General features: G+C 37.5%; 2 protein-coding genes across 2 annotated transcripts; both read right to left on the bottom strand.

The window, feature by feature from the left end:
* Window positions 1-4,026, bottom strand: LOC134811255 (oxidoreductase NAD-binding domain-containing protein 1-like). The gene has a single exon (XM_063818028.1). It carries the CDS (start codon window positions 1,097-1,099, stop codon window positions 263-265), a length of 837 nt encoding a protein of 278 aa, XP_063674098.1. The 5' UTR covers window positions 1,100-4,026; the 3' UTR covers window positions 1-262.
* Window positions 4,027-24,014: 19,988 nt separating this feature from the next.
* LOC134811348 (pre-mRNA-splicing factor 18-like) lies at window positions 24,015-26,684 on the bottom strand. The gene is made up of 5 exons (XM_063818135.1): window positions 26,596-26,684; window positions 26,317-26,484; window positions 26,010-26,195; window positions 25,788-25,890; window positions 24,015-25,661 (listed from the first exon to the last, which is right to left on the bottom strand). The coding sequence occupies exons 1-5, from the start codon at window positions 26,635-26,637 to the stop codon at window positions 25,153-25,155; spliced, it is 1,008 nt and encodes a 335-aa protein (XP_063674205.1). The 5' UTR covers window positions 26,638-26,684; the 3' UTR covers window positions 24,015-25,152.
* Between the last annotated feature and the right edge of the window lie 57 nt (window positions 26,685-26,741).

Raw genomic sequence — 26,741 nt, 5'->3', positions numbered from 1 at the left:
TTGTTAGTATAAAGTTATGTTAGTATGTACAATGTAACATATCATCGTAAATTATATAATCATAGTAAATTATAACTTAAAGTTTAATCGGTCAAAACTTTTTATCTTATATTTTAAATCTCAGAAAAATATCTCATGAAAGGGGTCAACTGATTGCTGAGAAAAAGCTACTGAAAGAGAGGGTCATCAGTGCAGGAAATAAAATTGACGATTTGGACAGTTAAAATATGGAAACAGTTCAAATCAATTCAAAGCAGCTCATCTACCACCATTTTTCATATTCACATTTTACCTCGACATTTTTCGACAGATAATCAATCATGGGAGGGGGACCACAAAGAAAACATCTGATACCATCTGCACCAAAAACATTTTTCCAATCATCCACTAACTTATTAATAGTCTCGGGAGTTATCCGTCCACTTTGAAACTTCACAAAATTGTTCGAACCCAGCTGTTTCACTGTCTCTCTGGTCAGAAAATACTCAACAGTAAAGTTCTCGTGATTCACGGACATCTCCTCCAAATCATACCAAAAGATGAGTTCCTCGAGAGTGCCGGCGGAGTAGAGCAGGTGGTACTTGGTGCTAGAATCAACTCCAGCTTTAATGATGGACAGGAGAGGGTTGATCCCTATCCCTCCACCCACCAACAGGACAGCTTTAGTACCAGAGCTCGGTTCCAAGTGAACATCTCCACCCACTCTGACCTGGACATCATCTCCAGCCTTGCAAGACTTGTGTACCCAGTGAGCGGGCGGGTGGGTGGAGTACTTGATAGCTAGTTCCAGCAGCGGAGACCTGGGGTCCGAACACATAGAGTACCCTCCGATCATGTCAGTACCGGGTATAAAGAAGTCTACCCACTGTCCCGGTTTAAAGGTAAGCTGCTGCTTAGGGACCGGAGCAAGTTTGAGGAGTTTGACGGTGGGTGAGATATCGGTGATAGAGCTGACGGTACAGTCACGGAGACCAGGATCTCTGCTACTACCGTTAGTGCGCTCCAAGTGAGTTGTGGTGGTCGACATGATCCGAGACAAATTAGCTGAAGTGAGAAGTGGGGTAACTCGAAGGGAACGTAGAGCTAGGATAGTCGTCATGCCATTAGACAAAGTCTTTAGTGTCAACTTTTGACAGGTTACCTGTCATTAAGGTAATATTTATTTTAACGGGAGACTTTCCCATTTTATTTTTAATGATAAAAACAGTTAAAAGTAGAGCCAAAGACATTGCTAAATTGAAACTGGCCAACGGTGAGATATTTTTATACAGTTTGTATTCATACCAAAAGGAGATATTGATACGTTGTATTCTCACGAAACAATGAAACATCGCACATGAGAAAACAATTTAGAAATTTAACAAACAATTATAATATATAGTTCAGGTAGAAACAAAAAGGCACTGAATTGTTTAATTTGCATTCCCACTCGAATCTGTAGTTATCAACAAATTATCAAGAATTATACAGTTTAATAGCAAGATGTTCCTTTCCCAAAAACAATTGCAATTGAATACTTGTAATCGTTGGCAGAATAATATTAATAAATTAAAATCTATAAAACGATAGATGAACGACATTGGAGATAATTAAAAAGGCGTATAAAATATAAAATTATAAATTACTGGCCATAAAAATGCTGGTTACGTCGGGTTAAAGCTGCCAACTGTTACTGGTTAAACGTTATGAATGAAGCTTCCCGCCCCAAGATTCAGCCATAAACATCGGGTTTCAGAATCCTCAAGTTTTTAAAGCTCGTGCTTTTGAAAAGGTAATTGGATAATGAATATTCTCTGGGGCTACACAATCTTGCTGACAGAAAGCAGGAACTCCGTGCAAAACTAACTCGCTTTCTTTTCTCACCAACTGAATGCTCTTGCAATTCCCCTCTGTGCCGGGTGAAACCTTTAGAAACAGAACCGAACACGAAGGGCCTGTCTGGAGTACCGAACCCGCTCCTTACTTTACTAAACGTCGCCGTACAGCAAGGAATTTCACAGTATTCGTCGGGATACAATTATGCTTATGATCATTTTAAGTACAGCCTCGTTATTCAACTATGAATTTGTCATCATTTTTATAATGAACCATTTATCCCTCTCCAATTCCCCTCCAAAATATAATAGATTTGGCCTAAGAAAATGGATCAGGATGTTGTGAAATGATTTATTGAAAGTTCACTCGCATCAATTGATATAAATACAAAAATACAAACAACTTATTATCCCTAGAAAACAATTGCACAGGTTCATACCCCAGTTGCGCCGGAAAATAATACATTATAGTTAAGACTGAAGCTCTAAGTAAACAGTTAAACGTATCATATCATCAGCAGAATACTCGTCTTCTCCCCATAGAAAGCATCCATCATCATTTTCATGAACATAAGGTTTCGTATCCCATGATTTGAAGTGATAATAAGTTTCTTTGCAACGGGCTTTATAAGTAGATAGAATTTCAAATGTAAAATGAATTCTGTCATGTTTTACGAGATCATGATGATGACAAAACTGTTGATTTATCCCACCTTCCAACATGAATCCTTTCTCAACATCGGCAACTAATTGAATGTTAAAGGAATCGGGATTTTCGTCAGTACTTGGACAAACTTTCAGTATAAAGCCACACACCCAAGAATAATCACAACTCTCACATTTGTGACCCGCATGTAAAAACTGAAAATCATGGTAAGTCTCCGTTGTAAAAAAATCTTTAATTCGGTATGACAAGTTTGCAGATATTCGGCGGCAGCTCTTCCTTGAGGATAAAAGTTCTTCACAGTTCATGAGCTGATCTAAGGAACCGCATGTGTAGTAAGTGGTCAGATCACGAATAAATTCTGGATGAACATGAGAAAATCCACGGTGAGCTTTTAACATTACTAGATTCTCTATGATAGAGCGATTAAAATTACCTCCACAGTACCCTTCTACTTTGAAAAGTGCCTCAAACAGCATGTACATGTTTTTAAGCTCTGTCATATTACCAAGTCGATCAAGTTCTGTCTTGTACATTTCATCATTCTCTATTTTAGCTAAGTTGTCCAAATTATGTTCGGAGAAAATATCCAAAACAAGATCAGACTTTTCTCCAGGACCTTCATTTTGAGAGCTTTGTTCATCTTTTGCTGCATTACTATCAGAAGAAAGATATGCTTCCTTTGATGTTTTTCTACTCAATTGAATCACCATGTCGACATCTTTCCGTTCAAGTTTGTTCAGATTTCTAAACAGAATATCGAATATTTCTTCATAGTAAAGAATAGGGTCAGCTTGATAGCATTTAACAAAGTCGAGGTTCTCCAGCAGATATCTAGTATTTTCTTCTAGCTCTCCTATTTCCAATAGTCTTAGATTTTCCTTCAGAACCTTAGCTAGAATAGTTGTATTTTTTTCAGTAATTCGGATCAGCCAATGAAGTTTATCGAGACAAACGCTGTTGAAATCTAACAACACAGTCCCGACAAAAGCTTCAAGAACACTTTCAGGTAGATCTGAAAACTTCTCCGCGACAAATTCAAGTAGATCTTCATTTTAAGTGTTTTTCTTGACGAAATGGCTTTCGTTGAATAGCCATTCCAACGTCCAAATCAAGTCCTCAATACGATCTTCCTGTTTAAGAACTTGGATTGATCGATTGAATTCCTCGTAGAAGAAAATTGTGCACTTGGATATCAACCATTTACTCTTGAAAGCTGCAGCTATCTTATTCATCTCCCTGAAGTTGTCCTTACTGAGCTCAAGTCTACCACAATAAAGTGCACTGAAGAATTCCCGAACATTCTCAGCAGTAAAGTCGTCCATGTCAACAGAAACAAGTCCTAAATTGAAGAACATATCCTGAAATACTGGACTGTGAAGACCCAGTATCATTGAGTTGACCCTCATAGTCTCACTGTCCTTCAGATTAACAACGATATTACCATGTACAGGACAATCTAGGTTCTCTATCCCGAAATCTAGAGGCAGCAAATCTGCAGGGAGAGGAACTGTTTGCACCATCCTGTAATAATATTTATTTAGTAACACAAGTATTTGATAAGTTACTATCGTGAGCAAAACGAAACTCTGGTTTCTTCTCGAATTATAAACCGTTTTATCGATTTTTCGCTAATTTCTACTTGAAGTTGGAGAATAGTATTTGCATTACAGACTGTAATGCTTATTGAAAAAGACAAATAGTTAATTAAGAATTTGTATTCATGAATGTAAAAGCTATTCTAGGTCAAACGAGTTTGTGTCGACGGCAGAATAGCAACAGTAGATTGCGCCATGCGGCATAACTACGATGACAAATAAATGACATTTTATGTAATCTGGAAATTAATGCATTCGTCAAATTTGAGATGAATAAATAATCTAAATTACGTAAAATATTATGTAGCATAAAACTGTGAAAAAATTATGTCAGATGAGCCAGTTAGAAGCAAATGATGAATGCAAATAGAAATAAATGTATAAAATATAAAATATGATTATGAAGTGAATAATGTGGTAAAATTTTTAAAACACTCCCTGCCATTGTTATCAAAAATATTAGAAATTGGGTACCACGATTTAACACTAAATTGTCCATGGTACACACTACACAAATATAATGCCGCTGTGGAATATCATTGGTTCTTAATGTTAAATTCAAATTAACAATTCCTGGCATTACACAAAAGATCTTAAAACAATCATTGATAAAAGTTTGGAACTGCAAGAGCGCTTTTGGGGCACAAGCTGTCCCAAAATCGATCAGTTTGACTGCTCTGAATAATGAGGGATAGCCAAAATTATGATTTAATAGCACATTTTTTCTCTTTTGTTATAACGAAGCAATTAATTTAAAGTTTAACTTCGTTAATAAATTACACAGAACTTATCATTGAGGGCTTATCTAAAGTCCTTACTAACTGTCGCCGTACAGCAAGGATTTTCACAGTATTCGTCGGGATACACTTATGCTTATGAGAATTTAGTACAGTCAAGTTATTCGACTATGTATATAATACGACAGAAGTTTTATACTGAGACATTTGATACTCTCCAATTCCCTTTCAAAATGCAATAGATTTGGCCTTAGATGATTATAATGGATGATGGGAATGATTTATTCAAAGTTCAGTCGCTTCAATCAATATTAATACAGAAATACAAACATATCACCATTCCTAGAAAACAGTTTCATGGATTAATGCACCCAGTACCTCCGGAAAATAGTACATTATGACTGAAGCTCTAAGTAAACAATCAAACGTATTGTACTATCAACAAAAAAGAGATCTTTTCCCCAGAGTAAGTGTCCTTCAATGAAGTGATGACCAGGTTGCTTATCCCATGATTTGAAATTTAAAAAATTTTCTTCAAAACCGGCTTGAAAACTTTTTAGAGTTTCAAATACAATATGAATTCTTTCATGTTTAATGATATCATGATGATGACAAAACTCTATACAATCATGTATCCCACCTTCCGACAATCCTTTCTCAACGTCGTCAACTAATCGAATGCTAAAGGAATTGGGATTTTCGTCAGTACTAGGACATACTTTCAATAAAAAGCCCAACACCCCAGAATAATCACAACTCTGACATTTGTGCCCTGGCTGCGGAAACTCAAAAAGATGGTAAGTCTCCTTTGTAAAAAAATCTTTATTACGGTATGACCAGGTTCCAGATATTCGGCGACAGCTCTTACTGGAAGATACAAGTTCTTCACAGTTCATGAGCTCATCTAGGGAACCGCATATGTAGTTACAGGCCAGATCACGAATAAAATCTGGATGAACATGAGAAAACCCACGTCGAGCTTTCAACATGACCAGAGTCTCTATGATAAAGCGATTCAAATTATCTCCACAGTACCCTTCTACTTGGAAAATTATCTCAAACAGCATGTACATGTTTTTAAGCTCTGTCATATTACCAAGTCGATCAAGTTCTGTCTTGTACATTTCATCATTCTCTATTTTAGCTAAGTTGTCCAAATTATGCTCGGAGAAAATATCCAAAACAAGATCAGATTTTTCTCCAGGACCTTCTTTTGCCGCATTCCTATCAGAAGAGGAATATGCTTCCTTGGACGTTTTTCTACTCAATTGGATCACCATGTCGGCATCTTTTCGTTCAAGTTTGTTCAGATTTCTAAACAGAATATCGAAAACTTCTTCATAGTAAAGAATTGGGTCAACTTGATAGCATTTAACAAAGTCAATGTTCTCCAACAGATATCTAGTATTTTCATTTAGCCCTCCTATTTCCAAAAGTCTTAGATTTTCCTTCAGAACCTTTGCTAAAATAGTCATATTTCTGTCAATAATTCGGATCAGCCAGTGAAGTTTATCGAGACAAACGCTGTTGAAATCTAACAACACAGTCCCGACAAAGGCTTCAAGAACATTTTCAGGTAGGTGTGAAAACTTCTCCGCGACAAATTCAAGTAGGTCTTCATTTTTAGTGTTTTTCTTGACGAAAAAGCTTTCGTTAAAAAGCCATTCCAACGCCCGAACCAAGTCTCCAATACGGTCTTCCTGCTCAAAAACTTCAATTGATTGATTAAATTCCTCGTAGAAGAAAATTGTGCACTTGGATATCAACCATTTACTCTTGAAAGCAGCAGCTATCTTATTCATCTCCCTGAAGTTGTCCTTACTGAGCTCAAGTCTACCACAATAAAGTGCACTGAAGAATTCCCGAACATTCTCAGCAGTAAAGTCGTCCATGTCAACAGAAACAAGTCCTAAATTGAAGAACATATCCTGAAATACTGGACTGTGAAGACCCAGTATCATTGAGTTAACCCTCATAGTCTCACTATCCTTCAGATTAACCACGATATTACCATGTACAGGACAATCTAGGTTCTCTATCCCGAAATCTAGAGGCAGCAAATCTGCAGGCAGAGGAACTGTTTGCACCATCCTGTAATAATATTTATTTAGTCACACAAACAACTCTGGTTTCTTCTGGAATTATAAACCGTTTTGTCGATTTTTTGCTAATGTAGATGTAACTAGGTGAAACCGAGCTAATAGATGAGACCGAGCTAATAGTCGTTACCAGTACGTGGCTTTACCTGTAGTCTACAAGTAAAGCCACGCACTCGGTCACACCTTGCAACATGACAGTAACTAACATGAAACATATATGACATTTTATATAATCTGGAAATTACTAAATTCGTCAAATTTGAGTTTCACCAAGAGACGAATAAATAATTAAATGTACGCATAATATTATGTAGCATAAAACTGTGAACAAAATGAGCCAGTTAGAAGCTATTATGAATTCAAATGGAAATAAATGTATAAAACATAAGATATAAACTATAAAGTGAATAATGTGGTCAATTGTAAAAACACAGGACATAAACAAGTATACTACCTGGCATTGTCATTGAAAATAATAGAAATTGCACGACTATATAACAACACTACTATCCACAGTCCAGTGTCCATGGTACAAACATAAACCACTGTGAAACATCATAGCAAAGGTTCTTAATGTTAAATTTCTTCAGATTACAAATTCTGGTCATAACATAAAAGAGCTTAAACAATTAGTAATAAAAGTATGGAACTTCAAGGGCGCTTTTGGGGCACAAGCTGTCCCAAAACCGATCAATTTGACTGCCCTGAATAATGAGGGATAGCCAAAATTGTGATTTATAATAGCACATTTCCCTCTTTTGTTATAACGAAGCAATTGATTTAAAGTTTAACCTCGAACCAAACATTGAGGGCCTATCTAAAGTCCTTACTAACTGTCGCGTCGCCGTACAGCAAGGATTTTCACAGTATTCGTCGGGATACACTTATGCTTATGAGAATTTAGTACAGTCAAGTTATTCGACTATGAACATGTCAGAAGTTTCATACTGAGACATTTATTACTCTCCAATTCCCCTTCAAAACGCAATAGATTTGGCCTTAGATAATTATAATGGATGTTGGGAATGATTTATTCACTCGCTTCAATCAATATTAATACAGAAAAACAAACAATTAACCATTCCTAGAAAACAATATCACGGATTAATGCACGCAGTACCGCCGGAAAATAGTACATTATGACTGAAGCTCTAAGTAAACAATTAAACGTATTGTACTATCAACAGGAATACGATTTTTTCCCCAGCGAAGGTGTCCATCAATGAGGTGATGACCAGGTTGCTTATCCCATGATTTGAAACTTAAACAATGTTCTCCAAAACCGGCTTGAAAATTTTTTAGAGTTTCAAATACAATATGAATTCTTTCATGTTTGATGAGATCATGATGATGACAAAACTCTATATAATCATGTATCCCACCTTCCGACAATCCTTTCTCAACATCGTCAACTAATCGAATGCTAAAGGAATTGGGATTTTCGTCAGTACTAGGACATACTTTCAATAAAAAGCCCAACACCCCAGAATCATCACAACTCTGACATTTGTGCCCTGGCTGCGGAAACTCAAAAAGATGGTAAGTCTCCGTTGTAAAAAAGTCTTTACTGCGGTATGACAAGGTTCCAGATATTCGGCGACAGCTCTTACTGGAAGATACAAGTTCTTCACAGTTCATGAGCTCATCTAGGGAACCGCATGTGCAGGAACAGGCCAGATCATGAATAAAATCTGGATGAACATAAGAAAACCCACGACGAGCTTTCAACATGACCAGATTCTCTATGATAGAGCGATTAAAATTATGTCCACAGTACCCTTCTACTTGGAAAATTATCTCAAACAGCATGTACATGTTTTTAAGCTCTGTCATATTACCAAGTCGATCAAGTTCTGTCTTGTACATTTCATCATTCTCTATTTTAGCTAAGTTGTCCAAATTATGCTCGGAGAAAATATCCAAAACAAGATCAGATATTTCTCCAGGACCTTCTTTTGCCACATTCCTATCAGAAGAGGAATATGCTTCCTTGGACGTTTTTCTACTCAACTGAATCACCATGTTGGCATCTTTTCGTTCAAGTTTGTCCAGATTTCTAAACAGGACATCGAATACCTCTTCATAGTAAAGAATTGGGTCGACTTTGTGACATTTAACAAAGTCAATGTTCTCCAACAGATATCTAGTATTTTCTTCTAGCTCTCCTATTTCCAATAGTCTTAGATTTTCCTTCAGAACCTTTGCTAAAATAATCATATTGTTTTCAGTTATTCGGATCAGCCAGTGAAGTTTATCGAGACAAACGCTGTTGAAATCTAATAACACAGTCCCGACAAAAGCTTCAAGAACATTTTCAGGTAGATGTGAAAACTTCTCCGCGACAAATTCAAGTAGATCTTCATTTTTAGTGTTATTCTTGACGAAAAAGCTTTCGTTGAAAAGCCATTCCAACGTCCAAACCAAGTCCCCAATACGGTCTTCCTGTTGGAGAACTTGCATTGATCGATTAAGTTCTTCGTAGAAGAAAATTTTGCACTTGGATATCAACCATTTACTCTTGAAAGCAGCGGCTACCTTATTCATCTCCCTGAAGTTGTCCTTACTGAGCTCAAGTCTACCGGAATAAAGTGCACTGAAGAATTCCCGAACATTTTCAGCAGGAAAGTCGTCCATGTCAACAGAAACAAGTCCTAAGTTGAAGAACATGTCCTGAAATACTGGACTGTGAAGACCCAGTATCATTGAGTTGACCCTCATAGTCTCACTGTCCTTCAGATTAACCACGATATTACCATGTACAGGACAATCTAGGTTCTCTATCCCGAAATCTAGAGGCAGCAAATCTGCAGGGAGAGGAACTGTTTGCACCATCCTGTAATAATATTTATTTAGTCACACAAATATTTGATAAGTAACTATCGTGAGCAAAACAAAAACTCTGGTTTCTTCTCGAATTATAAACCGTTTTATCGATTTTTCGCTAATTTCAACTTGAAGTTGGAGAATAGTATCTGCATTACAGACTGTGCAGCTTATTGAAGAAGACAAATAGCTAATTAAGAATATGTATTCATTAAATTAAATGCTATTCTAGGTCAAACGAGATTGTGTCGACGGCAGAATGGCAACAGTACATTGCACCCTGCACAATTACTGTCATGAATATGTAACTAGGTGAGACCGAGCTAATAGTCGTTACCTGTGCGTGGCTTTACCTGTAGTTTACAAGTGAAGCCGCGCACAGGTAACGACTATTAGCTCGGTCTCATCTAGTAACATCTTCATGACAGTTACTAACATGAAACATATATGACACTTTATATAATCTGGAAATTAATGCATTCGTCAGATTTGAGCTTCACCAAGAGACGAATAAATAATTAAATGTACGCATAATACTATGTAGCATAAAACTGTGAACAAAATGAGCCAGTTAAAAGCAAATTATGAATTCAAACGAAAATAAATGTATAAAACATAAGATATAAAGTGAATAATGTGGTCAATTGTAAAAACACAGGACATAAACAAGTATACTACCTGGTATTGTCATTAAAAATAATAGAAATTGCACCACTATAACAACACTAGTGTCCACTGTCCAGTGTCCATGGTACAAACATAAACCACTGTGAAACATCATAGGTTCTTAATGTTACATCTCTTCAGATTACAAATTCCGGTCATAACATAGAAGAGCTTAATTAAGGGGACATATACAAAAAGCTTTTATGCCGTGGCCCTATTGTTAACTTCATATTAAGAAAGTTTACATAAAATCAATAAGATTTGATACATTAAAAATTATTTTTGAGAGCACTCACTTTTGAAAAAATAAATATTTTCTTTTTCGAAAGTTTTGGAAATTTTGAGAAGTCTGGCACTGTAATACCGATATTTCGGTCATTTTAAAAGTCTTTTGGATGATTTTTACTGAACATTACTTACAATCCGTACAAAAATCCCCTGAAAGGCTTATATAATTGAACAATAAATGACGAAGTTACAGACCGAACAAGGTCGAAAAAAGAAAAATTGAAATTTTTGCCTACTTCTAAAGTTGTACATTTCACCAATCACCCGGGTCATAAGATATCGCTTCAAAAATTCTTGTGAGTGTAGCTGACGATCATATCAAACTTTTTGGAGTAGGATTTCTCTCAGATTTGAGTTTAAGCTATGAAATGTGGCCTCAAACGACTTCGTAAAATTCATCATAAAAAAGGGCAAAAAATGGCAGATTTAAGGCTAAAGGCTTAAATGCCTATAACTCAAAAAGTGTCCGTTTTTTTAAATTATTTTTTTTTTAATCTCACACTTATTTTACTTCGGAGTATTCCAACAGCCACATTGTTACACAAGTGTAACTAGCCAATTACAGGAAGCCGAAGGATTTAATTAGGCCAGTGACGGTTAAGGTAGTGTGTACCATACTTTCTTCGCCCGAGACTTCGCTGCAATGGACAGCTTCTCATTTAACCCTCACACACGATTTCTCGAATATTCGGCTGAGTAGACCGGGGGGCTGCATAGACCACTCAGGATCTTTAGCTGAATGTCGACGACACTCACCCCACGACTAGGCAGGCAGTGGGTTTCGAACTCGCAATCTCACGATTACAAATCCGATGATTAATCAGCTTGGTGAGACGAATCTTTTAATGCCAAATATATAATAGTTAAAGACACAAGCAAAATGTGTACAATTTGCACAAAATTTATACAAGGGGAGACCCTTGTGTTCGAGCTAGAAAATTATTTAAGACAATTTGTCTTCTAAAATCACCTATATTTGGTATAAAAAGCTTATGAGAATTTAGTACGTAGTCAAGTTATTCGACTATGAATATGACAGAAGTGAGAAGTTTTATACTGAGACATTTATTACTCTCCAATTCCCCTTCAAAACGCAATAGATTTGGCCTTAGATAGTTATAATGGATGTTGGGAATGATTTATTCAAAGTTCACTCGCTTCAATCAATATTAATACAGAAATACAAACATATCGCCATTCCTAAAAAGGAATTTCACGGATTAATGCACGCAGTACCGCCGGAAAATATAACATTATGACTGAAGCTCTAAGTAAACAATTAAACGTATTGTATTATCATCAAAAATGAGATCTTTTCCCCAGAGAAAGTGTCTATCAATGAGATGATAACCAGGTTTCTTATCCCATGATTTGAAGTTAAGGTGATGTTCTTCAAAAGCTGCTGAAGAACATTCTAGAGTTTCAAATACAATATGAATTCGTTCATGTTTTATGACATCATGATGAGGACAAGACTGTTTATAATCAAAAAAACTGTTTATCACTACTTTCTCAACATCGTCAACTAATCGAATGCTAAAGGAATTGGGATTTTCGTCAGTACTAGGACATACTTTCAATAAAAATCCCAACAACCCAGAATCACCACAACTCTGACATTTGTGCCCTGGCTGCGGAAACTCAAAAACATGGTAAGTCTCCGTTGTAAAAAAGTCTTCACTACGGTATGAAAAATTTGCAGATATTCGACGGCAGCCCTTACTGGAAGATACAAGTTCTTCACAGTTCATGAGCTCATTCAGGGGACCGCATATGTAGTGAGTGTTCAGATCACGAATAAAATCTGGATGAACCTGAGAAAACCCACGACGAGCTTTCAACATGACCAGATTCTCTATGATAGAGCGATTCAAATTATGTCCACAGTACCCTTCTCCTTGGAAAACTATCTCAAACAGCATGAACATATTTTTAAGCTCTGTCATATTACCAAGTCGATCAAGTTCTGTCTTGTACATTTCATCATTCTCTATTTTAGCTAAGTTGTCCAAATTATGTTCGGAGAAAATATCCAAAACAAGATCAGACTTTTCTCCAGGACCTTCTTTTGCTACATTCCTATCAGAAGAGGAATATGCTTTCTTGGACGATTTTCTACTCAACTGAATCACCATGTTGGCATCTTTTCGTTCAAGTTTGTCCAGATTTCTAAACAGGACATCGAATATTTCTTCATAGTAAAGAATTGGGTCAACCTTGTAACATTTAACAAAGTCAATGTTCTCCAACAGATATCTAGTATTTTCTTCTAGCTCTCCTATTTCCAATAGTCTTAGATTTTCCTTCAGAACCTTTGCTAAAATAATCATATTGTTTTCAGTAATTCGGATCAGCCAATGAAGTTTATCGAGACAAACGCTGTTGAAATCTATCAACACATTCCTGACAAAAGCTTCAAGAACATTTTCAGGTAGGTCTACAAACTTCTCCGCGACAAATTCAAGTAGATCTTCATTTTTAGTGTTTTTCTTGACGAAAAGACTTTCGTTGAAAAGCCATTCCAACGTCCAAACCAAGTCCCCAATGCGGTCTTCCTGTTCAAGAACTTTGATTGATCGATTAAATTCCTCGTAGAAGAAAATGTTGCACTTGGATATCAACCATTTACTCTTGAAAGCAGCGGCTATCTTATTCATCTCCCTGAAGTTGTCCTTACTGAGCTCAAGTCTACCACAATAAAGTGCACTGAAGAATTCCCGAACATTCTCAGCAGTAAAGTCGTCCATGTCAACAGAAACAAGTCCTAAATTGAAGAACATGTCCTGAAATACTGGACTGTGAAGACCCAGTATCATTGAGTTGACCCTCATAGTCTCACTGTCCTTCAGATTAACCACGATATTACCATGTACAGGACAGTCTAGGTTCTCTATCCCGAAATCTAGAGGCAGCAAATCTGCAGGCAGAGGAACTGTTTGCACCATCCTGTAATAATATTTATTTAGTTACACAAGTATTTGATAAGTTACTATCGTGAGCAAAACGAAACTCTGGTTTCTTCTCGAATTTGTATAATACAGACTGTACTGCTTATTAAAGAAGACAAATAGGTAATTAAGAATTTGTATTCATGGATGTAAATACCTTACCTTTGATACCTTTGATCTGCTTCGTCGAAACTCGACAGGCCATCAGAGTTGCTGACCACCCCAGAGAGAAGATGCCTCTCGATCGTTACGCCAGTCCAGTATAGAATTGGAGTTCGGTGATGTGAAGCCCCGGATTGGCGGTTTATCCGGCAAGGAAAGCATGAATGCCGTCATATGATGCTTGAAGCCATCATGTTTGGAGACTGCACGTATGTGCGAAGGTATACAGTTCCAGAGTCTGGGACCCATTACACCAAATGATGTTTCATATAGAGTCTGGTGAGCAGCTGAGCTTTTTGTACGGACAGCTGGAACCTTAGCAAGGGTACCCAATCGTGGATTTACTGTGAACTGTACTTCAAGGTCGTTGGATGTGAAACCATGTAGGATTTTCCACATGTGCATGACAATGTAACGTTCTCTGCGCCTCTGAAGTGACATGAGGGACAGGGTTTTTAGGCGATCCCAATAATGGAGATGCTGTAAACCATGGATCTTTGAAGTGAAAGTTCTTTGTACACTTTCAAGCTCCTGAATTTCATACACTTTCGCCGGATTCCACAGAGGAGAGCAATACTCTAAGTGGCTACGGACTAGTGACTTGTATAGTGTTAACATAACACCAGTATTGCGAGAGTGGAAGACACTGAATACCCATGCTGCCATCTTCCTCGCTTTATCACAACTAGATCGTATGTGTGATGTCCAGGACGTATCACTGGATACTGTTATACCGAGATCACGGAGCTGATCCACAGGACTGAGTATAGTACCAGTTGATGTTCTGTATTGGAACTGTTCATGGACAAAAGGAAGCTCATAGAGAGGATTACGTTTGTTGGCAAGATGGCATATGTACTCAAACTTATCCTCATGTAGTGCCATGTTGTTTCTTGATGACCACTCAGTGACTTTGTCAAGATCAGACTGAAGCTCAGTAACATTATGTGAATCACTGATGGATCTGCAAATTCTTGTGTCGTCAGCGAAACATCTTAACGTTGAATGCAACACGCAGCTAGCAATGTCATTAATGAATATTAAAAACAGTATGGGACCTAAAACTGTTCCTTGGGGGACACCACTCATAATAAGAGCAATGATAGACATGTGACCATCTACAACAACTTGTTGAGTTCTATTTGTAAGAAATGACTCGATCCAGATGATGATTTTGGGATGAAAACCATATAGCTGCAGTTTTTTGATAAGAAGTTGATGATCTACTTTATCAAAGGCCTTGGCATAATCCAAGTATATAGCGTCCATGTCGTCACCATTTGATAACGCCTCGATGATGTCATCAAAATGATGAAGCAGCTGAGTGAGACAACTTTTCCCCGATCGGAAGCCATGCTGTTTGCTATTGAGAAGGTTGTTTTCTTCGAGGTGGGCCACCATCTGTTTTCGTAGAACTCGCTCATAGATCTTAATGACATGAGAAGTTAACGACACAGGTCTGTAGTTTCCCGCAATAGCACGACTGCCTTTCTTGTGAAGTGGAGCAATGTTTGATGTCTTGTAGAACTTCGGCACTGTGCCTGTAGACATAGAATGCTGCCAAATCATGTGTATAGGTTTGGAGAGTGCTTCTTTGCACTTCTTCAGAAGCAGGACTGGAAGATCATCAGGCCCAGCAGCGGCACCCGGCTTAATTTCATCAATAGCCTCCATTATATCAGCAACCGAGAATGCCAACATGTCATCAATGAATGGCTTCTGTAGAGAAGGTGACTGAAATAATGCATCATTGATGTTGGTGGCTGAAGGGTCACTGAATACACTGCTGAATTGACGCTGGAGGATGTTAGCAATCTCTTCAGGATTGGTGCAAGTTCTCTTGGCTTCATTGAAAAGCATTGGAATACTGCGTTTCTGCTTAGAGAACTTTTTAGCATAGCTGTAGAAATATTTTGGATTGCTGTGCACTTTATCTACCGCCTGTTGTTCACGGTAGTTAAGGTCGTGGTTTATAGCGTCTCGCATGTCAGCGTACACACTCGAAATCTGGTTTCTAAGTGACTCCAAGTGAGCTGTTGTAGCGACTGGATTTTGTTCAGCCAAATGCAACCGAAGTTTTAATTTGCGTTTCTTGCGAGACAATGTATTAACCGGTGAACCTCGCCTTTTGCTAGATGCCTTTTTCCTTGGGCACCCCATCTCACATATCTGAAGAAGGACAAGGTTCAACAGTTCAGGAAATTCTTCAGGATCACAAAGTTCCCATAGTTCACTCCAGTTAACAGAATCAAGGAGATGATTGATTTTGTCATAATCTGCTTTGTAGAAGTCCAGTGACCGAAACGAAGGAACACTGAAATCTGGGGGTACGGAAGGATCTGACCGACATGGATTATGTGACAGAAAGATCTCAAGAAGCTTGTGGTCAGACAAAGGTGTATCAGTCACCGAAACGTGTGTCACAAGATTAGGAGCATTGGAGAGAAAAAGATCAAGGCAGTTGTTCAGCCTAGTAGGTTCCAGAATATACTGACTGAGGAAGTTGTCTGCCATGAAGTCAAAGAGAAGAACTGCCGACTGATTTGTAGCAGACGATGCACCAGACAGAATTGCACCGGATTTCCAATCAATCATAGGGAAGTTGTAGTCTCCTAAGAGGCATGTCTCATATGATTCATGTCCAGATATATAATCAGCCATATACTCTAAACATGCTTTGAAACTGGCCATTGGGGCATCAGGAGGACGATAAAGGACACATATGATCATTTTTGCTGTTTCACATTTACAAAGTAATGCTTGACAGATCTTATCATCAAATGTCTGAGAGCTGGTGATGGGGAGGCTTTCGTGAGAATAAAGGAGGACCCCACCACCTACCCTAGTACTTCGATCACATCTAGAGATATTATAATGTTCAATATCTAACTGTGAATCGTGGATATAAGGTTTCAACCATGTTTCAGTAAGGGCAATAAATGGAACAGAAATATGTTTAGATTTCTGCTCTACTTTATTCCGGATGTATGGGATTTTCCATCTGGTTGAGCTGCGAGCACTAGGGTTAATGGATTGCACATTCAGCAAGAGTGCTGATGAAATCGAGCCCATTGAGGAACTGGTGTTGGATTCAGATGCTGCAGGGCTGGAGGCAGATGTGGAAAAGTTGGAGTGTGAGTCATCTGGCTTACAGTTGGAAACGGATGCGGGAACATTTGAGCATGAGGCGTCTGGTTCGCAGTTGGGAAGAAGCTGCTGAATTTCGACTCTTGACCTGCTATTTGATTCTTCAGGGAAATTATTTCCGACTGAAAGTTTGCCTGCATCACTTTGAGTAGGTTCTGTATCTCTAAAAAAGAGGTTGAATGTTGAGAGTTGCCGGTCGTTTTTTCCGAAGGCTCGTTGGCAGCAGAAGTACTCTCAGTGCGCCTGTAAGATCCCCGATCTGGACGACTCTCACCACCTGGATGTTTGCCGTCCTTCTTCCGAGTATCTTTATCTTTGGAGGGTTTCACACGCTTAGTTCCCACCAGATGAACTAGAGTGCATTGTTCTTTAAAACACTGCTTGTGTTGAACCGAGTTTTTGCAGTGCTTTGGGTGGTAGAGCTGACACTCTGAACCTAAACTACATCCCCCATTAGAATCAGTGCCGAAACGTGTAAACTTTTTACAGCGCTTAGGATGAAGCTTGCTGCATGTAGTTTTACCCTGGTGGAGTGTCCGTCCACTTATTCCGTGAGGGCATTTCCCCATTGTGTAGTCAACACAGATTGTATCATCCTCACTCGGTTTGATAGCCGTTGGTTGTTGCTGCTGCTGGTGAACTGCATCCAGTTTCTTAGATAGTTCATCTGCGTCGATATCCGGCTGTTTATTTTCATTAGGAGTTGCCGTCTGTGAAGGATGGGTTGAAACCGCTACACTAACAGTTGAAGGATAGCGGTGGCGATTTGATTTGGAACGCTTGCTGGGCACAGGATTATTTTGCGTTAAGCACAGTTTGCAGAGCCACACAGTACCATGAGGTAGCGCTGTTGGTGACTTGTGGAGATTAGCTGCAGCTTGAGTGGTTTGTTCGCAACTGTGAGAGCCTTGAAAGCACAAGAAACAACGCAATACAGGAGAAGTTGGAGACTCAAACTTATTGCAATATTCTTCATCACACTGCCCACAGATGGTAGGAAAAAGGGTTTCAATTTCAAGAATAATGCGCATAGCAAGAGCTGGCTTATTACTGTAGATTCGACTATTATCATCAATTGTCGCAATCTTAAAGAAGCTTGCACAGGCGTCAAGTGTTGGTACTTGAAATCTGGAACCACCAAGAACAGTTCTGTTATTGGATCGGTCCTTAGATGGATCATAGGCCGTGAGAACAGACTTCATAAGTGCATCTGCTTTTGGATTCGCCATGAGACCACCAATGACCAACCGAACCTTTTCATCAAAGTTTTCAATCATAATTGTGCATGTACAATGTATAGTATCCGAAAGCTGTCCAGTATACACTACACACACTGTGATGAGTTGTACGTCTTATCTCAAATGGAATTTGCTGATAAGGGAGTAACAAAAACGCAACAAATGCAAAATCAATTAAAGCCGAAATGCTATTCTAGGTCAAACGAGTTTGTGTCGACGGCAGAATAGTAACAGTACATTGCGCCCTGCGGCATAACTACGATGAAAAATATATAATATTTTATGTAATCTGGAAATTAATGCATTCGTCAAATTTGAGTTTCACAAAGAGATGAATAAATAATTAAAATGTACGTAAAATATTATGTTGAAAAATGTCAGATGAGCCAGTTAGAAGCAAATGATGAATGCAAATGGAAAGAAATGTATAAAATATAAAATATAATTATGAAGTAAATAATGTGGTAAAATTTAAAAAACACTCTCTGCCATTGTTATCAAAAATATTAGAAATTGGGTACCACGATTTAACACTAAAGTGTCCATGATACACTCATAATATAATGCCCTGTGGAATATCATTGGTTTTTACTGTTAAATACAAATTAACAATTCCAGGCATTACACAAAAGATCTTAAAACAATCATTAATAAAAGTTTGGAACTGCAAGAGCGCTTTTGGGGCACAAACTGTCCCAAAACCGATCAGTTTGACTGCCCTGAATAATGAGGGATAGCCAAAATTATGATTTAATAGCACATTTTTTCTCTTTTGTTATAACGAAGCAATTAATTTAAAGTTTAACCTCGTAAACAAATTACACAGAACCAAACATCGAGGGCCTATCTAAAGTCCTTACTAACCGTCGCCGTACAGCAAGGATTTTCACAGTATTCGTCGGGATACACTTATGCTTATGAGAATTTAGTACAGTCAAGTTATTCGACTATGTATATAATACGACAGAAGTTTTATACTGAGACATTTGATACTCTCCAATTCCCTTCAAAACGCAATAGATTTGGCCTTAGATAATTATAATGGATGATGGGAATGATTTATTCAAAGTTCAGTCGCTTCAATCAATATTAATACAGAAATACAAACATATCACCATTCCTAGAAAATAATTTCACGGATTAATGAACCCAGTACCGCCGGAAAATAGTACATTATGACTGAAGCTCTAAGTAAACAATTAAACGTATTGTACTATCAACAAAAAATAGATCTTTTCCCCAGAGTAAGTGTCCATCAATGAAGTGATGACCAGGTTGCTTATCCCATGAATTGAAATTTAAAAAATTTTCTTCAAAACCGGCTTGAAAACTATTTAGAGTTTCAAATACAATATGAATTCTTTTATGTTGTATGAGATCATGATGATGACAAAACGCTATACAATCATGTAGCCCACCTTCCGACAATCCTTTCTCAACATCGTCAACTAATCGAATGCTAAAGGAATTGGGATTTTCGTCAGTACTAGGACATACTTTCAATAAAAAGCCCAACCTCCCAGAATAATCACAACTCTGACATTTGTGCCCTGGCTGCGGAAACTCAAAAAGATGGTAAGTCTCCTTTGTAAAAAAATCTTTACTACGGTATGACAAGGTTGCATATATTCGACGGCAGCCCTTGCTGGAAGATACAAGTTCTTCACAGTTCATGAGCTCATCTAGGGAACCACATGTGTAGTAACAAGCCAGATCACGAATAAAATCTAGATGAACATGAGAAAACCCACGACGAGCTTTCAACATAACCAGATTCTCTATGATAGACCGATTAAAATTATCTCCACAGTACCCTTCTACTTTGAAAAGTGCCTCAAACAGCATGTACATGTTTTTAAGCTCTGTCATATTACCAAATTTATAAAGTTCTGTCTTGTACATTTCATCATTCTCTATTTTAGCTAAGTTGTCCAAATTATGTTCGGAGAAAATATCCAAAACAAGATCAGACTTTTCTCCAGGACTTTCGTTTTGAGAGCTTTGTTCATCTTTTGCTGCATAACTATCAGAAGAGAGATATGCTTCCTTTGACGTTTTTCTACTCAATTGAATCACCATGTCGACATCTTTTCGTTCAAGCTTGTCCAGATTTCTAAACAGACATCGAATACTTCTTCATAGTAAAGAATTGGGTCAACCTTGTAACATTTAACAAAGTCAATGTTCTCCAACAGATATCTAGTATTTTCATCTAGCCCTCCTATTTCCAATAGTCTTAGATTTTCCTTCAGAACCTTTGCTAGAATAGCTGTATATTTTTCAGTAATTCGGATGAGCCAGTGAAGTTTATCGAGACAAACGCTGTTGAAATCTATCAACACATTCCTGACAAATGCTTCAAGAACATTTTCAGGTAGGTCTACAAACTTCTCCGCGACAAATTCAAGTAGGTCTTCATTTTTAGTGTTTTTCTTGACGAAAAGCTTTCGTTGAAAAGCCATTCCAACGTCCAAACCAAGTCCTCAATACAATCTTCCTGTTCAAGAATTTGGAATGATCGATTAAATTCCTCGTAGAAGAAAATGTTGCACTTGGATATCATCCATTTACTCTTGAAAGCAGCAGCTATCTTATTCATCTCCCTGAAGTTGTCCTTACTGAGCTCAAGTCTACCGAATAAAGTGCACTGAAGAATTCCCGAACATTTTCAGCAGTAAAGTCGTCCATGTCAACAGAAACAAGTCCTAAGTTGAAGAACATATCCTGAAATACTGGACTGTGAAGACCCAGTATCATTGAGTTAACCCTCATAGTCTCACTGTCCTTCAGATTAACCACAATATTACCATGTACAGGACAGTCTAGGTTCTCTATCCCGAAATCTAGAGGCAGCAAATCTGCAGGTAGAGGAACTGTTTGCACCATCCTGTAATAATATTTATTTAGAAACACAAGTATTTGATAAGTGACTATCGTGAGCAAAACGAAACTCTGGTTTCTTCTCGAATTATAAACCGTTTTATCGATTTTTCGCTAATTTCTACTTGAAGTTGGAGAATAGTATTTGTATTACATACTGTACTGCTTATTAAAGAAGACAAATAGCTAATTAAGAATATGTATTCATGGATGTAAATGCTATTCTAGGTCAAACAAGTTTGTGTCGACGGCAGAATAGCAACAGTAGATTGCACCATGCGGCATAACTACGATGACAAATATATGACATTTTATGTAATCTGGAAATTAATGCATTCGTCAAATTTGAGATGAATAAATAATCTAAATTTTCGTAAAATGTTATGTAGCATAAAACTGTGAAAAAATTATGTCAGATGAGCCAGTTAGAAGCAAATGATAATGGGAAATGGAAATAAATGTATAAAATATAAAATATAATTATGAAGTGAATAATGTGGTAAAATTTTAAAAGCACTCCTTGCCATTGTTATCAAAAATATTAGAAATTGGGTACCACTAGTGTCCACTGTCCATGGTACGTGACACATAATATAATGCCGCTGTGGAATATCATTGGTTCTTACTGTTAAATTCAAATTAACAATTCCAGTCATTACACAAAAGATCTTAAAACAATCATTGATAAAAGTTTGGAACTGCAAGAGCGCTTTTGGGGCACTAGCAGTCCCAAAACCGATCAGTTTGACTGCCCTGCATAATGAGGGATAGCCAAAATTGTGATTTAATAGCACATTTCCCCTCTTTCGTTATAACGAAGCAATTAATTTAAAGTTTAACCCGCAAAACGCAATAGATTTGGTCTTAGATAATTATAATGGATGTTGGGAATGATTTATTCAAAGTTCAGTCGCTTCAATCAATATTAATACGAAATACAAACATACCACCATTCCTAGAAAACAATTTAACGGATTAATGCACCTAGTACCGCCGGAAAATAGTACATTATGACTGAAGCTCTAAGTAAACAATTAAACGTATTGCCCTATCAATAAAATGGAGATCTTTTCCCCAGAGAAAGTGAGGTGATCCATCAATGAAGTGATGACCAGGTTGCTTATCCACTGATTTGAAACTTAAACCATGTTCTTGTTTCAAGCCGGTCTCAAAACCGGTTAGAAAACTTAGAGTTTCAAATACAATATGAATTCTTTCATGTTTTATGAGATCATGATGATGACAAAACTCTAAATATTCATGTATCCCACCTTCCGACAGTCCTTTCTCAACATCGTCAACTAATCGAATGCTAAAGGAATTGGGATTTTCGTCAGTACTAGGACATACTTTCAATAAAAAGCCCAACACCGCAGAATCATCACAACTCTCACATTTGTGCCCTGGCTGCGGAAACTCAAAAAGATGGTAAGTCTCCGTTGTAAAAAAGTCTTTATTACGGTATGACAAGGTTGCAGATATTCGACGGCAGCCCTTACTGGACGATACAAGTTCTTCACAGTTCATGAGCTCATCTAGGGAACTGCATGTGTAGTGACAGGCCAGATCACGAATAAAATCTGGATGAACATGAGAAAACCCACGACGAGCTTTCAACATTACTAGATTCTCTATAATAGAGCGATTCAAATTATCTCCACAGTACCCTTCTACTTTGAAAATCATCTCAAACAGCATGTACATGTTTTTAAGCTCTGTCATATTACCAAGTCGATCAAGTTCTGTCTCGTACATTTCATCATTCTCTATTTTAGCTAAGTTGTCCAAATTATGTTCGGAGAAAATATCCAAAACAAGATCAGACTTTTCCCCAGGACCTTCATTTTGAGAGCTTTGTTCATCTTTTGCTGCATTACTATCAGAAGAGAGATATGCTTCCTTTGACGTTTTTCTACTCAATTGAATCACCATGTCGACATCTTTTCGTTCAAGCTTGTCCAGATTTCTAAACAGGACATCGAATATTTCTTCATAGTAAAGAATTGGGTCAACCTTGTAACATTTAACAAAGTCAATGTTCTCCAACAGATATCTAGCATTTTCTTCTAGCCCTCCTATTTCCAATAGTCTTAGATTTTCCTTCAGAACATTTGCTAGAATAGTTGTATTTTTTTCAGTAATTCGGATGAGCCAGTGAAGTTTGTCAAGACAAACGCTGTTGAAATCTATCAACACATTCCTGACAAAAGCTTCAAGAACATTTTCAGGTAGGTCTACAAACTTTTCCGCGACCAATTCAAGTAGATCTTCATTTTTAGTGTTTTTCTTGACGAAAAGACTTTCGTTGAATAGCCATTCCAACGTCCAAATCAATTCCCCAATACAGTCTTCCTGTTCAAGAATTTGGATTGATCGATTAAATTCCTCGTAGAAGAAAATTTTGCACTTTGATATCAACCATTTACTCTTGAAAGCAGCGGCTATCTTGTTCATCTCCCTGAAGTTGTCCTTACTGAGCTCAAGTCTACCACAATAAAGTGCACTGAAGAATTCCCGAACATTCTCAGCAGTAAAGTCGTCCATGTCAACAGAAACAAGTCCTAAATTGAAGAACATATCCTGAAATACTGGACTGTGAAGACCCAATATCATTGAGTTGACCCTCATAGTCTCACTGTCCTTCAGATTAACCACGATATTACCATGTACAGGACAATCTAGGTTCTCTATCCCGAAATCTAGAGGCAGCAAATCTGCAGGGAGAGGAACTTTTGAAGCCGTCATTCTGATTTTTGAAAAATACTGAGATAGCGGACGTTAGTTAAAACTATTTAAGTTGTGGTAGAAACTTCAAAACATACATCGAAATGAACAGAAATAGGACCCATAATTATTACTTTTCGACATGGAATGAATTTGAAAATTGGAAACAGATTTTTATTCGTACTTTGACTATTAATGTTTTAACTCACAAGTAAGATATAATAAGTTACTGTTGCTTTATGTCAATTGAGATTTACAGTTTTCAAGCCGTCACAAATTTAAACATGAATGAAAGTAAATATAGAGTAAAAATATCGAGTTATATGGCAAAAGCAACTTGCCTCAAGCCTCAAAGTGCCTCAAAGTACCTCATTTCCTAACGATTCACGTCAAAGACTTCACAACTCAATACTTATACAGTTATATATAGTAACATCTAGCGCAACATCTGAATAGCACGTACTGTATCCAGGGGCAGTGATAACATTCTCTTCTCAATAATTTAACAAGTTCTGTACTTCCGTATTTTACTCCGTTAAATTGAGATGGGACCCCCAAATGTGGCAGCGCTGTTACAATCACTAGTGCAAATCTCCTCTACAAATGCCTGTGTAAACCATCATTATAAATATTAAAATATCGTCGCATCCATGTGAAACACATATTTTAATTAATTAATTTTAAACTGGTACACGTATGTTCTTAACGCAAACAGTTTAGAAATAAGTGCAGCGCGAAAATAACAAAACTTCATACAGCAAAATGTCCTCGCGCGCTACCTCAAGTTCTTAGTTTAATGTACGGTTCCGAATTACAGGGCCGAAAATCAAGCGTTTTATGCAATTGCATGGAATAATTTCTTCCAGATCATACTGTGAGACTTCCTTCAAACTTTCCGGATGGTAAGATAAGTACAAGAATGGCAATATGTGCACGTTTGGGTAAATTTTTATGATCAAAATGTGTGATATCACTTCGAACAAGAAAATATCTCACAATTAGTCAGATTTGACTAATTTGGCTATAAGACAGGTAATCTGAATCAGTTGGGGCGACTTTCTGTGTGCCAAATTTGAGATATCACTTCAAACACAACAATATATACTCATGCGATTTAGCGATTTGTATAAGTGGTATTTCAGGTGGTGATATTCTTTTAAAATTTTTGCTAGAACACCTCATATCATCTTCGGAGTTCGGCTACGCATATTTCGGCCTTGATTAGTTGATAATACATTTTCTGATTAAAAATAGTAGGGATTTGATAGTATTAGTATTGTCAATTCAGTAATCTCGAATCAGCGTCATTGGATCGGCCGACAATTGATCCAAAAATTCTGATGAGTAAAATAATAGGTAAAACTTCAAGCGTTATACTCAACGCACTTCGAAGGGTCAGTTGGGAAATGTCGCTGAGCAAATGTGACCAAACGCTTAATAGCTTGCAAATACTTTCTCTGAAACTCATCGTTCAGTACGTGAGCTACGTTGTGAGCGAAAAGTTTTTCTCTGCCCGTTCGGGCGTGAATACCCACCATAGTGACCCCAATGGGCCACGCTGCGTTACCTATAGCAGTCCTCAAATACACATCATTTGCACCGATATAGTCCTTCTCAAGTACAGCACCACCTATCTCACCGAATGATCGCAATAAAGTTTCATCAAGTGTCTTCTTCTTGAGAGTTTTGAAAAGTGGTCTGATGTATGTTTCCGCCTGCTTGATTTTGGCGCGTTCAAGTTTGACAACGAGGTCGCCTTCGTTTTCTCTGTATTTCTTTTCGCCTGTTTGCTCGTAGACGTCAAATAACCACCGATAGAATTGTCTGACTAATCCAAATAGCTTATCTTTATCTGCGTCAGGGTCCGCTATACCTGTTGAGAAAATAAATAAGATATAAAACTTATCAAAGAGTATTCTTAAGTACTTTGCAGCAAGGTAACGGATAGGTAAAGTTGAAAAGAAAGTTGACAGCACCAAATTTACACTGAATTCCTTACCTTTACATATTTCCTTCATTTCATCCATACTAGCTAATACTTTCAGTGCTTTTCTTTCCACTTTATCACCATGCAGCTCCATCATCATCGCTTTTAAGTATTCCTGTGGAGATAATGATGAAAAATCGATAAAATTTATTAGTTACTTTAGAATCCTCAAAATCATTCCGATATATTCAAAGTAACCGACTTTCAGCAACGTCGAGAAAATTCGAAAGTTACCTGATCGATCTTTTCCATGGCTGATTTAAAATCAGTTTGTGATTTTGATCCAGATGGTTCCTTCATCTCCAAGCTTCTCAAACGTTGGTATGTTTCACTTCGGATTTCTCCGAACAGTTTGATCGGCTCTCCTCTCTCCCTCAGCCGTTTTATCACTTCAGCTACTTCCATCAAGGGCTTCACTTCCTGTAGTTTGTGAATTGTGAACAGTGTGAAGATGTATAATGGTCAGTCAATGAGTCATATTTAATAACTGTAAAGGTAAAACTCGAACTAAAGTCTGGTAAATCAAGAAAAATATACCAACCTTAGCGTCTGCAATGTCTTCATCCTGATCTTCGTGTTTCCCCTCTTCGCTGGATATCTTCTTACGTTTGGTACAACGTTCAAAATATCTCTCAGTCTCGTACTTATCTATCTCACTTCTCTTCACGTATGTCTTCCCGTTTGCTAACTTCTTCTCTCGTTCTTCCAGCTGATTACGTATAAGTTGATCACAAATTACAAATTAGGTGAGCATTTTCTACAAACATAACATTTTGAAAGATTCTTCAAACGATAGGTAAAATAAAAGGTTGTTGCTTACCAGTGCCTTTTTCCTAGCAAGTTCAGCTTTCAAGAAATCCATACTGGTTATACTCTATCGTAGTTTATTCTATCGACATCCTAAAGTTACGTTGGTTACATGTGCCACAAGGTTACATGTGCCACAAGGTTACATGTGCCACAAGG

Source organism: Bolinopsis microptera, chromosome 2 (genome assembly GCF_026151205.1).
Source record: "Bolinopsis microptera isolate Bmic1 chromosome 2, MBARI_Bmic_1.0, whole genome shotgun sequence".
Lineage (NCBI taxonomy): Eukaryota > Metazoa > Ctenophora > Tentaculata > Lobata > Bolinopsidae > Bolinopsis > Bolinopsis microptera.
Note: the sequence above shows the minus strand (reverse complement) of the source record. Positions and strands in the feature narration are given on the sequence as shown.

Coding starts and splice junctions, on each gene's coding strand:
- LOC134811255 (XM_063818028.1), bottom strand. CDS start 1,099: ATGACGACTATCCTAGCTCTACGTTCCCTTCGAGTTACCCCACTTCTC.
- LOC134811348 (XM_063818135.1), bottom strand. CDS start 26,637: ATGGATTTCTTGAAAGCTGAACTTGCTAGGAAAAAGGCACTG. Junction 26,196..26,316: donor AAGACATTGCAGACGCTAAG/GTTGGTATATTT, acceptor CACAAACTACAG/GAAGTGAAGCCCTTGATGGA. Junction 25,662..25,787: donor AATGAAGGAAATATGTAAAG/GTAAGGAATTCA, acceptor TTTTCTCAACAG/GTATAGCGGACCCTGACGCA.